The 19,112-nt window shown below is 39.0% G+C and overlaps 1 protein-coding gene across 2 annotated transcripts in view; it reads right to left on the reverse strand.

Annotated features, from left to right (window-relative positions):
• Nucleotides 1–19,112, reverse strand: part of LOC126272244 (GPI ethanolamine phosphate transferase 3) — an 85,775-nt gene that overhangs the window by 9,153 nt on the left and 57,510 nt on the right. The window contains exon 4 of one of the 2 annotated variants that reach the window (XM_049974948.1): nt 5,746–6,140. In XM_049974948.1, the coding sequence (XP_049830905.1) occupies nt 5,746–6,140 (395 nt within the window). Of the gene's footprint in view, nt 1–5,745; nt 6,141–8,178; nt 8,434–19,112 lie in introns of those variants that run through there. The other variant, XM_049974949.1, reaches the window with a different exon arrangement.

A 19,112-nucleotide genomic window follows, 5' to 3' on the forward strand; every position in this document is an offset into this window, starting at 1 on the left:
TGGTTTGACAACAATGAAGAGGACAACAGCTGGAGCAAATCCAGACTGAACTCAAGAAAACATTTGGTGGTCATCAGCACTAAGTCCATTTAACACACAAACAATTGAAGAACAGGGTACTATATCATGTGGAAATGATACAGCCTTACAAACAAAACAATTTGGTTCTATGCCACATTGTGAATCCAAATATGACAGAAACAGAAAATATCTCACACTTGATGAAAGGAGTTGCAAAAAATGTATACCAAGCTTTTCCGGTAAAGGATGTTATAACAACAGATGAATTCATCAAAGAATTCATCTAGGATATGCTACACAAAAAGAGTCAGATGAAAGAGGTATAACTAATTCCCAAATGTGGTCCCTATAGTAGTTATGGAAGACCACTGTGACCTTAACTCTCCAATACCCCCGAAAGTAAGGAAGAAATACAGCAGTTATGGCTGCCAGAAATGTCAGACTGAGTACACAAGAGAGAGCACTCATGCATGTTCACCATGTATTTCAAGAGATAAAACAGAATTTCGAAGAAGAGCTGCATTAATCTTCAGCACCAATCTCCACTACCAATCGAATGCACCATGAAGACTGAATCTGGCCAATTCAGACTTCTATCACATCCCTCAAACAACAACCCAGCATATGAAAAACAAAAGCACAACCAACTCCTTCACTAAGTATGATGCCCCACAAAAGAAAAGACATATGGAGAACGGATGGCAACATGCTGGTGTATTTCCACTGTGGATGCCCTGGACACATTGTACGGTACTGCAGAGAAAGAAGACAAGTATTTGACGACTATTATGGCATACGATGTCAACCATGACAACAGTCCTACTCATGCCAGTCAACTGCTGACTGTAGTCAAGCTGTGGAATAGAGTCCACCACCATACCCTGGATGAGGGTGCAGTAGCCATTCCCAGCTGCTTGCCTAGCAGGAAAATTCAGGTAAACTAAGCGAGGCTATCGTCTATGGAGGTGAGGTCACCACAGATGAAAATTTTCCTTGGACAATATGTACCAAGATGTAAAGAAAACTCATTGACATCATCATCAATGGCCAACCTGTCCAAGCACTAGTCGACTCAGGGGGCTTCTTTTTCTGTAATATAGAATGGTTATCATCACCAGCTAAAGAAGGCTAAGTCCTATGATATGAAAGTGATTGTGCTGAAGTTCGCATATGGAAAATACATCCTGGTGGCGGGCACATATATTGCAATAACATCTCTCAATGGCAACACAGTCCATCAAATTTCTCATTTTAACATAGCGTAGTCATAATGTTATTCTTGGATGGGACTTCTTCAGGCATCACAAGCAGTCACAGACTGTGGAAGACCAGAGCTCTGGATTGAAAAAGCTATTCCAACAATCACACATGAGATTGACTGATTGTGGCAGTTGTTTGCTGTTGCTTCAACACGGCAAGTTCCAGTTATCAATCAAGATGCTCATTTCAACTGTAAAGCTATTGTCACTTGCAAAAAGTTACTCAGGCTCACAAAATAAATCTACATATCAGTGATAATTATTAGCACAGCAGATGGTCAAGGACAATTTTGGTTAATAAGCAGCTACAGTTCATCCCTAAAGCTATGAGCACAGGATTAGCCCCAAATCTGTCCAGGATGGGGGGCTCAGTGCCAATGATAAAGGATATTGCTCGACTACCTCTACAGATAAGGCCGGGGAGGAAGCTAGTGTCAAACTGTCAATAAGATCTGGCCTCACTGAGGAAAAATGTTGGCACATATTATCCATCCTGTGTCAATTTTCAGAGGCTTTCAAATTAAGAGTGGAGAAAAAGATAGACCAAGCAGCCCATGGTAAAACATTGTATCAACATTGGGAGCGATTCACCAAATTACACAATACTTGTATAAGGACAAGATGAAATCACTGAACTTTCTGAGTGCCCTGATACTCTCCTGTTGTCCATGTGGAGGAGGAGGACCGCGTATGACTTTCTGCACTGATTACCAACAACTGGACAAAAATAACAAAAAAATATGTCTACCCATAGACATGCATTGATGACATCCTATATTGCTAAAATGGAACAAAATACTTCTCAACAACAGTCATGCAGAAAGGCTACTACCAAATCAAGGCTGGCTGGGAAAAGACTGCTTTCATAACTCCTAATAAACTCTACGAGCTCAAAGTTATGGCGTTTAGACTGTGTAATTATCGAGCCACCTTCAAATGTATGATGGAGCATCTGCTTCAAGACCGAAAATGGACAACATATATCTGCTATCTGGATGACACTTATTTTTTCAGAGAAATCTGAAGAACATGTAAGCTGCCTGACAACCTTGTTGAAGTCTGTCCAGACCAAAGGCCTCCACCTGAATCCAAAAATGTGCCAGTTTGTGGTCCAAGAAATTAAAATCTTGGGGTCAACTAGTCAATGGTGATGAAGTCTGTGGCGATCCAGAGAAAATAAAAGCACTTACACTGTTTCTGACTCTGCAGCACAATCATGACATGAGTAATTGTCTCGGAATGTGATCCTACTACTGGCAATTCATAAAGGACTTCTGTAAAAGGGCATGTCCCTTGCAAGAACTTCTACAAGGAGATGCCAAATTTTCCTGGAACAAGGGCCAAAAAAGATCTTTCCTTGGCTTTTAGGAGGTGCTAATATCTTCTCCATTTCTAGCACTGTATGACGAGACTGACAGGATTGAAGTTCACACTGACCCTACTGATTATGTGGTAGTATACTTTTTGTAGAAATTCAATAAGATGCTGAAATGATGATGTTTTATGCTTCCAGAACACTCTCAAAGTCCAAAATGTACCCCCACAACTGAGAAAGTGACTTACAGTTGTTTCAGCCAGCAACAATTCACAGCTGCATTTATTTGGCAAACCATTCACATTTGGGATGGAGAACCATTCTCTACACTGCTGGATCTGTTGGGTTGATTCATAAGATGGCACTGCAGCTTCAGGGGTACCAACTGAACGTGAATACAAGGATGCTGACTGCATTTTAAAGAATCCTTTGGCTGAGCACAGCAGCGTGAATGAAATCTCAGCCGTCACTGCAGTAAATGACACTGTGATTGAGCTGACACTGCGATTGAGCAGAATGAAGATCCAGCATTACTGAAAATCATGGAAGCCACTAAGTAGGAGGAACTGACCTGAAGAGAATTCCAATTAATAAATGGAAAATTTATAAAAGGAACTATGATCCACTGGGATGGAAAAGGTTGCTTGTCATTCAAACCCATCAGTGGTCAACTATCCTGCAGTATTTGTATGATGTTCTAACATCTGGTTATATGGGATTCATGAAGATCACCAGGCTGGTCTCTACTGATCTATTACACAAGATGTGAAACACTGTAATGAATGCTACTGATGGATGCGTGGTTACCTCTGCAGCATATTAAATTGGCTCCATTTGCAAGCAGCACCATTCCACTGGACCTGAATCAACTTCTTGGGGAGATTCAACGAACGGGAATTGATGGTTAATAAGCTGCACTGATTACCTCACCTGCTATGCTGCTGTCGAAACTGTATAAACTGTCAAAGCTCCAGAAATTGCAAGGTGGCTTGGAGAAGACATTACTCTGAAGCATGGAAAACGCCAAGTGATAACTTCTGATGTGCAAAAGTTTTTGAGTTGAGACGAGTGTCAGAGGTAATTTCACATTGTGATGTTACCCACAGAATGATACCTACCTACTAACCACAGACAAATGGCCTCACAGAACGCTTCAACAAGATACTGGCAAATAAGCACTCAATGTATGCCGATGTCAAACAGATAGAGTGGTTTAAAATACTGTTCATTTTCCAACAGCTAGGCCAAAATGACAATGGATGCACTGTCCCTATTTCAGCTGCAGAATAGTCAGGGTGACTATGTGAAACACCTCATCACCAGGACTAAAGGGGCAAGACAGTTGGCTCTTGTACAATCCCTGGATATCCAGAAGGAGTAAGAGCACTATAATGCCAAGCACTGGCCACTGACATGCAGCCTGGAAACTTAATAATGGATTTTTACACCTATATGGAATGTGGGACTATCAGAAAAGTTTCTAATGCACTATTTCGGCTACATCTTCTCCTTTGTTGCTGGCTGGATGTCACATACAAAGTCAAGGATTGTGACCCCCCCCCTCCATCAAGAAGCTAAAAGTGCAGAGACATCACCCATGTTCTCCACAAGAAGCCCTGCAACTGTCCTGAGGTGCAGATTTGATGATGGGCCCTTCTCACTCAGGGAAAGTGAAAGGCCACTCAATGATCGTGAATCTTGAATAGGAGTGGCTAACTTTAATGCTCATCTTAGTTAAGACGATGTGACAACACGACCCGAAAACTAATATTCTCCAGTGCTGTCATACGTATGACCAATGACAGATCTACGTCTAGGTCCTATAGTTGGTTCCAAAGAGAAGCATTCTCAATCTGAGGAGACATTTCAAATATGCAAAAATGGACATTAACAAGCTAATATTTGTGGGAATCTTGCCGAAAAGAAGATTAAAGTACAGGCTTTCACTTAAAAATAAAATTGCTATGAAAAATCTACACACTTCAAATATGAAGTTCTAGGACTGAACATTGTATGTTGATGGAAATTCTGCATACAAGCTGAAGGGACACAAGTTCTGCATACACTGTCAAGATCTTGGTTGCCTAAAAACCTTTTTCACATTAAACTTTATAATTGAAAAGTTCCATGATATGAAAACATAGGATCCCTCACTCATCAGAGAAATTCTGATAAGTAATACAAAGGACTGATTCTCCTCCATTCTATTCTGAACGTCACTTATTTCTGTAGCCCACAGCTAGAACAGATATATTTCTATATTCTAATGCTAGAACAGTTGTGGTCCTCTCTCTTGTACTAATTGTGCCTTTCTTAATTTTTCAGTCTGTCATGATGCCTGCTATTTGGGGTGGTCAATTCCATAGTTCAGCTGATTCTGTAACTCTACTATCGTTCCTTTCAGGTGAATTTTATTTTGATTTGGCTGAGAATGTTGGAAGTCCATTTAACCCTGGTCTGGATTTTCTATGAACTGACTGTTGGTCCTCTTATCTGTTACTTATAACATGCTTTTTATTTATTTTTTTTTAAATTTTTTTTTTAACTTGAGGTAGAAACAACACTGTTTTACTTTTGCCCCATTTTTCCACTCAGATGTATAAATGAAGATGCAGCTTATAAGCTGCAAAATAAGTTGTTTCAATAAAGGATCATTTAACAGCTGCTGTGGTTCTTCATTTATCAGGAATCAGGATTCATTTCTGCAGCTCTGGCTGCCTGCAGTATTATTATTTTTTGTTTTGTTTTTTGCAATTTATTGACAGAAACATTGGAGAGATGCATCCTCTGTTTCAAAAGCTAATTTGTTTAGCACACACTCATAGCTATTTTAGTTACTGGTATTTTTGAGACTTGTATAATAGCTATCACTCTTTTATGTCTGGAAAAGCAGAATCCCAAAATTCTATTTAGACCAATATTAGTGGTTCTCCCTCATTTTGTATCTCACTGGTCCATTCATATGCATATCTCACTTTTTAACGTTGCTGAAAATCTGTAAACCTACATCCATTGCCCACTGCACAAATACATATCATCATCTATTACTGAAAGCCCACGTGGCCTTACATGGTCAAATTGAAGTAATGACATAAAAATCAATTACAAAACAAGTCTGTGAAGTTTCAGCATAATGAAGAATGAACCTACCCTAATGCCATGGAACATTATGTATCTGACGCTCAGACTGAAGAGCTCCTGGTACATCATATTCTTCTTCTCTAGAAGTATAAGTTCGCCTTGATTTGTATCTTCTTTCAAATTATTTTTTGCAGCAACAAATTTGGGCAACATTACGAGAAGAGTAAAAGGTGCTATCAACAGTAGTGGTAGCATAAGGCCAAATATTAAATGTGAGGTGAACGTGTTGATAACAATCAATAAGCCTGGAATGATGTGGTTTGATAATTGGCCAGTAGTGCCTACAAATGCTGCATTCCACTGTATTGTACTGAATGCTGGTTGATGCCCTGTTGCATAAAAGAAGGTGACAGAAAGAAATCCCCAGCATATAACAGATGACCAAGGCACAATGAAGAGATGAGCTGAAACAAAAAAATAAGAAATAAGTTTGCTTGCAAGAAATATATGAAACAAAGACAAGAATAATGAAACATGAATAGCAGTAATGTCACATTGCATTCTTAATCCTTGATATAAAGATGATTTAGTTAAGTCATAAAACCTTGAGATCGAAGAGACTATGACAAATTTTCATTTTTCCCTTGATCCGTTCTTTAAGTTTAGCCTGTTTGCTACATTGCACACAACAATAACATTGTTCTCCAATTAATACAATAACAGAAAATCCTGGTTGGTAAACAAACACTTGAATGGCTAATGAGAGATGCTCTCCGTATAAAGAAAAAGTTTTGCGATGGATCAGTGCAGGAATAAGGACTACATAACACTGACTTCAAATATGGTCCAAATTTGACTAGATCCATGAAGAATCCAAAAAATCAAGTTTAGCCACATGTCTCCTCTGACAGCCATACCTGAAGACTGGAAATGGAAAACGATGAATGTGCCAAAACTAAATATTTAGGAAAATGCGAGAAAAAACCTTATGGAAGTTATATTGCAAACCATTTGTATTTAATGAAATATAAATTCTGGTATTAGGCATCCATTTAAACATTTCACCCAGACACATTTTAAAAAAGAACATACAGTATTGAGCACAAACTCCTGTAAGACTTAACATTTCTGTGAGACAGAATGTGCCTTCATTCTTAGCCAAGGAAATGCTGAATGCCCACTGAAGTTCTTATACCACTTACATAAAGATTCATAAAACACTCTATACTTCACATCAAGAAATGGAATCATAGTAAGAAGGTCTTTTTTCTTTTCACTTAATCTGCCTAACAGTGGAAGTTGGGGAACATTTCATCTGGATGGCACACCATTAACATTTTGTCCCTTTTGAAAACAGAGAACTCAGTCCAGTCCGCTTTATCAAAATGATTTTTGATTAGAAGCTTGCCTTCCTTGTCTGAAGTGAAACAAATTACTGTAACTATGGTTACTTTTAATTAGCTGGTGTGTATTAACCAAGGAACCCAGATACATGAAATCAGACCCATGTTGATCACCCTAAAAGGTTTCTTTATTCTAGCTGTGGTTATAATGTTTTCAATTCTTCAGGCACCATGCAGTTAACATTCTTTTTCCTTTTCTCTATAATGCAAATTCTCAATTGGAAGGCATGTAACTATGCCTAGAACTTGATTTCAACACTCTCAAATATACCTTCTGAAACAAACAGCATTAAAGCCATCATCATCATCATCATCATCATCATCATCATCATCATCATAATACAATACTTGTTCTGTCTAACACAGTTATCACACCACAATTTTTATTCTTTTTTGTGTGTGTATCCCAAAGCCACAACAATAATAAGGTGATGCCACTTCATTACATCCTCAACCAGCTACATGCCACATGCACATGAATGATTTGCTTGAATCAGCATGTATTCTCAAGTTATAATGTGAGAGCTGTTATGAGTAAAACACACTGCTGTGTGTTAGCGCAGGCGTAACAAAACTTGTTGCAAATCTATGGACACAGTGCATGTTTCACTTAAAGACATCTATGAATTTGTAAAGTCGGTTTTCATAAAGTCCTGAGCTTTCTCGGCGTTTTCATGATCAAGTTTTGCAGACTTCGCGGAATTTCATCCTGCATACTCAGCTTATTACGTAGTTCATGTGTCATTTCTTTGTTTGCAGAAGGAAACTTTGCTGAAGAATTTCTTGAAGGTGGTGGAACAATATTTGTAAGTCGCTGAAGAAGTGACAAGTTTTTCTTTAATAGAAGCATACTCACATCTTATGTTTACATCCAGGATAAGATATTCTTTACTTGACTTTCTTCTGCCATAGTGACTTCCTTCTCTGGGAAAGCTATTAATGTGTGCTTTGACTTGATTCACGTCTTCATTGCTGAACTTAGTTTTATGAACATGCGAACTTACAATGTGTTCTCTACAGTCGCCGTAAGTTGTTTTCCCCTTTAAAGTTTCTCTTGAGGAGTCTGTAGCCATCAGGAAGAAAATCCAAAAATATTGGAGAACATTTTATTACATACTTGCATGCCTCCTCCTGAACCATTAGCTATTATGTAATGCATGCTGGCTCTTGCCTTCTGCTCTCATAGGGCTTATCATTTGTACCATGATGTCTTCTGGCAACAGATGTTACTTGAATGCACCCGATTAAGAATGTTTCCTGTTGCTCTTATAAGAGGTGGTAGAACAGCACAAACAGGGGCTCTCTGTTTTCTGTATGACAATGACTTGCAGGAATATCTGCATTTACACAGCACCTGAAATCAAACATATATAAAATAAAATTGCAATTAGTAATATTCCTTACAGATATTTTATTATGCACTGCATAACATCACAGTCCATATGGTTTGAACTTACATCATGTGGGGGAGAAACAGCTATCCCTTTGTATGCTGAGTGTGGGCTTCCATGAATTCTTAGATCTGAGTTTCTTTTTAAGTTAGCAACCATTCCTTTCAAAGTACTACAATGGTAGGAGCTCACATCAGACACCGGTTACAACAATCACTGCCTTTAGGCACATCGCACATGAGCATTCACCGTGCCGCTGCCAGTGGAACATCCAGTTTCCTACATCTGTCGGATGTCTTGTGAACAAAAGGAAGCCTTTGTGATACTTCCAAACTTTTCCATGTTATTTGCCTTGGGATGTACAATTGTTTCCATGTAAAATCTGACACTGTAAAGTTTTGGCACTTTCTGTGTTTCTCATTTCCAGCCTTCAATTTTTCCCCCCTCTCAAGTTGATGGATAAGAGCTCCAGTAACACTACATTAATACTTTTGGGGTAAATGATGTTACATTAATACTTATGGGGTAAATGATGTTTTCTTAAAAGAGAGAGAGAGAGAGAGAGAGAGAGAGAGAGAGAGAGAGAGAGAGAGAAAGTGACTGCATAAAAAGCACCATCAATGAGTGATCAAAAGTTACTGAAAGAACTGTTTGACAACTTTCCTTTAAATTGTTTGAAAATACAAGTTGTGGAGCCTGCAGCATGCCATCATACAAACCTGGAAACAATGAATAGGCCAGTCTATTTATTCCTCGTGAATATCCTCATATAGTATTTCTTCCAGTTAATAAAGTTAATGCCATTATTTTATGACCAAGTTATGGCATTAACAGAAGGTTTAGAGCTTACTTAACAATTCTACATACTTGAAGATTGACAGCAATCTTATGAATTGGGTTCAAGGAAAATCTGACCTCTTCTCTACTGATAAAACATAATATGAACTCTCAAATTCAGTTATGAAAGAATAGAACAATTATACTCTTGCCATTTTCTGCGACATTACCAAGGCCTTTGATTGTGTAGATCACAAGATTTTAGAGGGGAACTAAGATGTTACAGTGTTCAAAGCATGCTCATTGCATGGATGGTGTCAAATCTCAGTATCAAACAGAGGGACATCTTAACAGGTTGCACCACAAGAATAAAATTGAATTCAGACTGCAAAAGCAACAAATATGGCATCACACAAGTTCTGGTACATCACTAATTCCAGGTCTTGACCTTCATAAATAATTTACCACAGATATTAGAGGATTCTTCAAACACTGTGATGTTTGAAGAAGATACAAGTACTAAGATAACAAGCTCAAATACATCTATACCAGACAGGGAGAGGAGCATAGTGGAACAGATGTACAATTAGTTCACAGCAAAAGTTTACAGCTACCAGAAGTAAAGATAAAAGAAGGAAAATTGTGTGAATTCCTACGAAACCATATGTATCAACTGATGTGGTACCATCAGGTGAAAAGTTAGCCAACAGTCTTGGTTCTGTCTGTTTCGCACTTCGAAATCTCTCAGAGCATGATGACCTGCAGGTAAAATGTGTGCTTTTCTCAATACTTCCGTGTATTATAATCATCAAGAGCATTTCAGCTGAGATCAAATAATTATTTATTTTACAGAAGCATCACAGAAATAATGGACAACCAACTAACAAATCTATGAATATACTACAGCTCCCTAAGATTTGTTCCTACACAATTGCAATGACAAGATTATATTAATTACAGTGTGCTCAGAGGTGTTTACAGAATTCTTCTCACACTACATATTCAAATGGAGCAGGATGTGATCCTAATACATGGTAGAACTGGAAGTACCACTTCACAGTGGTCTACAGTGTTGATGTAGATGTAGAATTGGTCAGTAAGGATACAGAGTAAAGTCAATAACCTAACATCTTACAAAAGGACTTGGAACTCACATGCCAATATGTTTACTCTCTAATGGCATTTGAGATCACTAATGTTACTGAATTTTGGATGAACTATGGGACTCATAACAAAAATAATTTTATATAAACTCTACATTCCTCTCTCAGGTACTGAATGGAATCACACATTTTGCTGCAAAAGTTGTTAACAGGTTTCCAACAGTCATCAGGTAAGAAATTTGAAATCCACAGATATTCAAAAATAAATGAAAGTCTCTTTATCCACTTTAATTCATCAGAAAATGTAAATTCTGGTTAGTACTACAACTCACATTAACATTTACTTTTCCAGTACAAGATATCTGATTTTTTTTTTAAATCAATAAAGTCACATAAAAACTTAGTAGGATGTAAAGGAAGGCTTCAATGAAGGAAGATCATCATTTAACATCCCACTGATCACAAAGGACAGAAAAGGACATCAACCATTCCCTTTGAAATGAACCACCTCAGTATTCACCTTAAATAATTTAGGGAAATAATAGACAATCTACATATGAATGGCTGGATGGGAAACTGAAATGCTGTTCTCCCTAACAGGAGTTTAGTTCGTATGACATAATAAAAACAGCAGCCAAGTAGTGTAACAGGAAGAGTACTGACTTGTTCCAAACTAGCTATTTTTCTACTAATATAGACAAATATTCAATGTACTTAACAATGTTAGTAGATTAGCACTAGTTGTTAGCAGACTTTACAGAAGAAGCCTGCAACAGCTGCCACTGCCTTTTAATGTATTACTACATTGTTTCATATCTTTGAAGATACCCCATCATGATGGGTTCTAGGGACCATATGTGCATAATTGAATGAATGAATAAATCTTCTTTGGCATTGAATCCGCATCATCCAGACTATATGATCAAAAACTTTACAGACAGATTTGAGTTTGTCTCGAATTTGTGACACTTTTCATTCAAGCTCCTCAATTTGACATCACAATGCTAGGTACATCCTGTTTAAGACCTCCCACTCAGGAAAAATCTGTGGCAGTACCAGGAATCAAACCAGGGTCCTCCACTTTACAGTGATCCAAACTGACCGCTCAGCTATGAAGACCTATTTTTTGACCAACCTAATTTTAAAGGTCCAGTAATTATATCACAAACCATTTAGTTTTTTATTATGGTCATTAATGAGAAAATGTTTATTTACATGCGAGTTTAAATGACTCATTAGTAAGCATTGATCATTCTGATTACACAGCCTGGATACTAAACTCAGCCATTACATCATATTTTTATTCATAAAGTTTTAAATCACTTCAACTTTCTTACTAAACCATGTGGAAAGTAACAATCAATGATATAAACTGGCATATGTATGTATAGTTTCACAAGTAGTGAATACTTCTCATAATGATCAGCTACAAGGCTTACAAGGACTGAATGATGTTTAAATTCATTGCCTTTTTCTGTAAGGCAGAATTATGTGCTCCAAAATGGGCTGGATCCCAAGAAGTTGCCAGACAAAACTTATCTTGCAGTTCTGTTTAGTTGTATGAAATATGATTTGTTTATACAACCCCCCCCCCCCCCCCCCCCCAATGAACCATGGACCTTGCCGTTGGTGGGGAAGAGCTTGCGTGCCTCAGCGATACAGGTAGCCATACCGTAGGTACAACCACAACGGAGGGGTATCTGTTGAGAGGCCAGACAAACGTGTGGTTCCTGAAGAGGGGCAGCAGCCTTTTCAGTAGTTGCAAGGGCAACAGTCTGGATGATTAACTGATCTGGCCTTGTAACAATAACCAAAACGGCCTTGCTGTGCTGGTACTGCGAACGGCTGAAAGCAAGGGGAAACTACGGCCGTAATTTTTCCTGAGGGCATGCAGCTTTACTGTATGATTAAATGATGATGGCGTCCTCTTGGGTAAAATATTCCAGAGGTAAAATAGTCCCCCATTCGGATCTCCGGGAGGGGACTACTCAAGAGGATTTCATTATCAGGAGAAAGAAAACTGGCGTTCTACGGATTGGAGCGTCGAATGTCAGATCCCTTAATCGGGCAGGTAGGTTAGAAAATTTAAAAAGGGAAATGGACAGATTAAAGTTAGATACAGTGGGAATTAGTGAAGTTCGGTGGCAGGAGGAACAAGACTTCTGGTCAGGTGACTACAGGGTTATAAACACAATATCAAATACGGGTAATGCTGGGTTGGTTTAATAATGAATAGGAAAATAGGAATGCGGGTAAGCTACTACAAACAGCATAGTGAACGCATTATTGTGGCCAAGATAGATACGAAGCCCACACCTACTACAGTAGTACAAGTTTCTATGCCAACTAGCTCTGCAAATGACAAAGAAATTGAAGAGAAGTATGATGAAATAAAAGAAATTATTCAGATAGTGAAGGGTGTCGAAAATTTAATAGTCTTGGATGACTGGAATTCAAGAGTAGGAAAAGGGAGAGAAGGAAACGTAGTAGGTGAATATGGATTGCGGCTAAGAAATGGAAGAGGAAGCAGCCTGGTAGAGTTTTGCACAGAGCACAACTTAATCATAGCTAACACTTGGTTTAAGAATCATGGAAGAAGACTGTATACATGGAAGAACCCTGGAAATACTAAAAGGTATCAGATAGATTATATAGTGGTAAGACAGAGATTTAGGAACCAGGTTTTAAATTGTAAGACATTTCCTGGGGCAGATGTGGACTCTGGCCACAATCTATTGGTTATGACCTGTAGATTAAAACTGAAGAAACTGCAAAAAGGTGGGAATTTAAGGAGTGGGACCTGGATAAACTGAAAGAACCAGAGCTTGTACAGGAATGGGGGAAAGAAATACAGTAGAAGAAGAATGGGTAGCTTTGAGGGATGAAGTAGTGAAGGCAGCAGAGGATCAAGTAGGTAAAAAGACAAGGACTACTAGAAATCCTTGGGTAACAGAAGAAATATTGGATTTAACTGATGAAAGGAGAAAATATAGAAACGCAGTAAATGAAGCAGGCAAAAAGGAATACAAACGTCTCAAAAATGAGATCGACAGGAAGTGCAAAATGGATAAGCAGGGATGGCTAGAACAAATGTAAGGATGTAGAGGCTTACATCACTAGGGGTAAGATATATACTGCCTAGAGAAAAATTAAAGAGACCTTTGGGGAAAAGAGAATGACTTGTATGAACATGAAGAGCTCAGATGGAAACCCAGTTCTAAGCAAAGAAGGGAAAGCAGAAAGGTGGAAGGAGTATACAGAGGGTCTATATAAGGGCTATGTACTGGAGGACAATATTATGGAAATGGAAGAGGATGTAGATGAAGATGAAATGTGAGATATGATACTGCGTGAAGAGTTTGACAGAGCACTGAAAGACCTGAGTTGAAACAAGGGCCCGGGAGTAGACAACATTCCATTAGAACAACTGACGGCCTTGGGAGAGCCAGTCCTGACAAAACTCGACCATCTGGTGAGCAAAATGTATGAGACAGGCGAAATACCCTCAGACTTCAAGAAGAATATAATAATTCCAATCCCAAAGAAAGCAGGTGTTGACAGATGTGAAAATTACTGAGCTATCAGTTTAATAAGTCACAGCTGCAAAATACTAACGCGAATTATTTACAGGCGAATGGAAAAACTGGTAGAAGCCAACCTCGGCGAAGATCAGTTTGGATTCCGCAGAAATGTTGGAACACGTGAGGCAATACTGACCCTACGACATATCTTAGAAAATAGATTAAGGAAAGGCAAACATAGATTTCCAGCACTTGTAGACTTAGAGAAGGCTTTTGAAAATGTTGACTGGAATACTGCCTTTCAAATTCTAAAGGTGGCAGGGGTAAAATACAGGGAGTGAAAGGCTATTTACAATTTGTACAGAAACCAGATGGCAGTTATAAGAGTCAAGGGGCATGAAAGGGAAGTTGTGGTTGGGAAGGGAGCGAGACAGGGTTGTAGCCTATCCCCGATGTTATTCAATCTGTATATGTAGCAAGCAGTGAAGGAAACAAAAGAAAAATTCGGAGTAGGTATTAAAATCCATGGAGAATAAACAAAAACTTTGAGGTTTGCCAATGACATTGTAATTCTGTCAGAGACAGCAAAGGACTTGGAAGAGCAGTTGAATGGAATGGACAATGTCTTGAAAGGAGGATATACGATGAACATCAACAAAAGCAAAACGAGGATAATGGAATGTAGTCGAATTAAGTCTGGTGATGCTGAGGGAATTAGATTAGGAAATGAGACACTTAAAGTAGTAAAGGAGTTTTGCTATTTGGGGAGCAAAATAACTGATGATGGTCGAAATAGAGAGGATATAAAATGTAGACTGGCTATGACAAGGAAAACGTTTCTGAAGAAAAGAAATTTGTTAACATCGAGTATAGATTTAAGTGTCAGGAAGTCATTTCTGAAAGTATTTGTATGGAGTGTAGCCATGTATGGAAGTGAAACATGGGCGATAAATAGTTTGGACAAGAAGAGAATAGAAGATTTCGAAATGTGGTGCTACAGAAGAATGCTGAAGATTAGATGGGTAGATCACATAACTAATGAGGAGGTATTGAATAGGATTGGAGAAGAGGAGTTTGTAGCATTCGCCTTTTATAGCTGAGTGTACCTGCTGAATACATCACTGCATCACTACTGGCTATTCACTGGATTATGACAATGTTAAGATGTTTGCCTCTCATCTTTCTGAGAATGAGATGTAAGTGATGAATAATATTAATAACTTTTTCCCCTTGGGAAATCAGTCTTCTGACTGGTTGGAAGCAATAAGCCACTAATTCCTCTCCTGTGCCAAACTCTTCATCTCAGAGTAGCAACTTGAAACCTACGTCCTCAATCATTTCCTGGATGTTTTCCAATCTCTGTTTGCCTCTTCAGTTTTTACCCACTACAGCTCCTTGTAGCACCATGGACATTATTTCTTGATGTCTTAACACACCTCGTAACATACTGCCCCTTCTTCTTGTCAGTGTTTGTCACATGTTCCTTTCTTTACCCCATTATTTCTTACCATATCAGTCCACCCAATTTGCATTTTGCTGTAAGTCTTCCAAAGCCTTTTTAATTCTGACTTTAATACTGGATTCACTGTGTCTTCCACTTCAACTCCAGTTTCTGTTCCTATTATGTCATCAGACAATTTCACCCCTCCTCATAGAGGCCTTCAATGCGTTCATTTCACTTATCCACTCTCTCCTTTGCATATAACAATGAGTTTCCCATTGCCACAATTGCTTTTTCACCTCCTGGGAGGATGTTTCGACTTTTCTACACAATATGTCGGTCCTTCCATCAAACTTTTTTTTTTCTCGATTCTTCACATTTTTCCTGTATCTATTTCAGATTGACTTCCCTGCACTTCCCACTTATTTCATTCTTAAGTGATTTACATTGCTGTGGTCCTGTATTTCTAACATGTTTGTACTTTTTTCTTTCATTTCTCAATTGAAGCATTTTTTCCCTGTTACCCAAGATTTCTTTGGAATTACCTTCCTAGTAGGTATGTTTCATCTTTCCAATATCTGTGATTGCCCTTTGTAGAGATGTTCAATCCTCTTCAACTGAACTGACTACTGTGGTATTCTATTTTGCAGTATCCACATCTTTAGCGAACTTCAAATGCATCCCAATCTTCCTCAGTATTTCAGTATCCCACTTCCTTCCACACTGATTCTTTCGCATGATTCTCTCAAACTTCAGTCTAGTCATCACCAATACTAAATTTTGATCTGAGTCTGTATCTACTCCTGGGAATGCCTTACTAGCCAATATCTGATTTCAAAATTTATGTCCGACCATGATGTAATCCAGCTGGAATCTTCCCATATCCCTCAACCTTTTCCAAGCATTCCTTCTTCTGTCATTCTTGAATGAAGTATTTATTATTACCAGCTGAAATCTATAGCAGAACTCAATTAGTCCTTCTCCTCACTCATTCCTACTACCAATCCTGAATTGTCATGTAACCTTTATTCTACTCCTTCCACTAAAACCTTGTTCCAGTCCCACATGATTATTAGATTTTCATATCCCTTTAGGTACTGAATTACCTTGTTCAATATCCTCTATACTTTCTCCATCTCTTCGTCTTCTGCTTGCAATGTCAGCATGTATAGTTGAACTACTCAGAACGGTTTGCTTTCAACTTGAATGAGAAAACCCTATCACTGGACTGTTCACAGGAATTCACTCTCGCCCCACCTTCCTACTCACAATGAAGTAACATTAACTGCTAATGTCCCATCATGCAGCCACAATTGGGAGGGCGAGGGGGAGGGGGAGTTTGGTACTGGAATGCAGTTGTCCTTGAATCTTCAAGAGCAGCTGCCATTTGTTTACTGTTTGATCTTTCTACCTGCTTTAGTTTGCTTTTGTCTCTTAGAGTGTGCTGTTCAGGGGTAGGGCCTGAGGTGAACTCAAAACTCTAGTAGCAAATTAACCTCAAATTCCTTGTGAAATTAAAAGGGTCACCATCAGAATGTTTCTATATGTTAGAGGGGGTGTTTGTTGATCATGCAGCATCACATGTGCAAGTTTTTGAATGGCACATGGTTTTAAGAATGTCTACATCTACATCTACATTTATACTCCGCAAGCCACCCAACGGTGTGTGGCGGAGGGCACTTTACTTGCCACTGTCATTACCTCCCTTTTCTGCTCCAGTCACGTATGGTTCGCGGGAAGAACGACTGTCTGAAAGCCTCCGTGCGCGCTCGAATCTCTCTAATTTTACACTCGCAATCTCCTCGGGAGGTATAAGTAGGGGAAACAATATATTCAATACCTCATCTAGAAACGCACCCTCTCAAAACCTGGTGAGCAAGCTACATCATGATGCAGAGCGCCTCTCTGGCAGAGTCTGCCACTTGAGTTTGCTAAACATCTCCGTGTGCGTGTGGGGTTTGAGGTTTTCGGGCGCTACATAAACGTCTCCATAATGCTATCATGGTTACCAAATAACCCTGTGACAAAATGTGCTGCTCTTCTTTGGATCTTCTCTATCTCCTCCGTCAAACCGATCTGGTATGGATCCCACACTGCTGAGCAATACTCAAGTATAGGTCAAACGAGTGTTTTGTAAGCCACCTCCTTTGTTGATGGACTACATTTTCTAAGGACTCTCCCAATGAATCTCAACCTGGTAGCCGCCTTACCAACAATTAATTTTATATGATCACTCCACTTCAAATCGTTCCGCACGCATACTCCCAGATATTTTATAGAAGTAACTGCCACCAGTGTTTGTTCCGCTATCATATAATCATACAATAAAGGATCCTTCTTTCTACGTATTCGCAATACATTACATTTGTCTATGTTAAGGGTCAGTTGCCACTCCCTGCACCAAGTGTCTATCCGCTGCAGATCTTCCTGCATTTTGCTACAATTTTCTAGTGCTGCAACTTGTCTGTATACTACAGCATCATCCACGAAAAGCCGCAATGAACTTCCGACACTATCTACTAGGTCATTTATATATATTGTGAAAAGCAATACACTCCCCTGTGGCACGCCAGAGGTTACTTTAACATCTGTAGACGTCTCTCCATTGATAACAACATGCTGTGATCTGTTTGCTAAAAACTCTTCAATCCAGCCACACAGGTGGTCTGATATTCCGTAGGCTCTTACTTTGTTTATCAGGCGACAGTGCGGAACTGTATTGAATGCCTTCCGGAAGTCTAGGAAAATATCATCTGCCTGGGAGCCTGTATCTAGTATTTTCTGGGTCTCATGAAAAAATAAAGCAAGTTGGGTCTCACACGATCACTGTTTCCGGAATCCATGTTGATATCTACAGAGTAGATTCTGGGTTTCCAAAAACAACATGATACGCGAGCAAAAAAAAGGAAGAGGTTGAAGATGATGAATGTCCCAATCAATCTGCAAGTTCAAGAGCTGAAGCAAAAGTTCGGAAAATTAATGAAATTGTTCAGAATGACCAATGTGTGAGCATTTGGATGATCACAGACATTGTGAACATGAACAAATAGACAGTAATGAAGAAAAGATCAGATTTGTGGAAGAACAATGCATGGATTCTGCATCAGGACAATGTGCCAGCCCGCAATACTGTATCCACGAAACAGTTCTTAGTGGACAAGGGCATTCCTGTGCTCGAACATCCTCTATATCCATCAGATCTGGATCCTCGTAACTGATAAGTTTCGAAAAGTAAAAAGTGTTTAATTGGATAGATAAAAAATCTACTCACCAAGTGACAGCAGAACACACACATAAAAGACTGTTGTAATGAGCAAGTTTTTTGAGCTAGTGGCTCCTCGTTTAGGCACAAGGGTTGAACGGTAATGAAGAAGGATGAAGGAAAAGGACTGGAGAGGTCTAGTAAAAGAGGTAGATTTCAGAAAAGTCACCTAGAACTGTGGGTCAGGTGAGACTTATGCAGCAAATAAAGATCGTCACACCAACAATTGAATTTTAACTGATACAGCTAAGGCAATATGTGTGAGGATGGATATTGGCATAGGACAACGCATTGCAGAACTTGCAGGTGAAAAAACTGTGTGTCGTAAAGTTAAGTTGGGCTTGGGTGTGAAGAAATTCGGCCAAGTTATAAGTGCTGCACACAGGGCGTTGAGGAAGAGGATGACAACCAAAGGGTGCATGAAAAACTGTATTTAGACAGCATTGTATGCAGCTAAAAGTGCCCTGAAGAAGGTCTCCCCTGACCCGCAGTTCTGGGTAACTTTCTCCTAGTCCTCTCCAGTCCTTTTCATTCATCC

The sequence above is a fragment of the Schistocerca gregaria genome, chromosome 5, assembly GCF_023897955.1.
Source record: "Schistocerca gregaria isolate iqSchGreg1 chromosome 5, iqSchGreg1.2, whole genome shotgun sequence".
NCBI classification, from domain to species: Eukaryota; Metazoa; Arthropoda; class Insecta; order Orthoptera; family Acrididae; genus Schistocerca; species Schistocerca gregaria.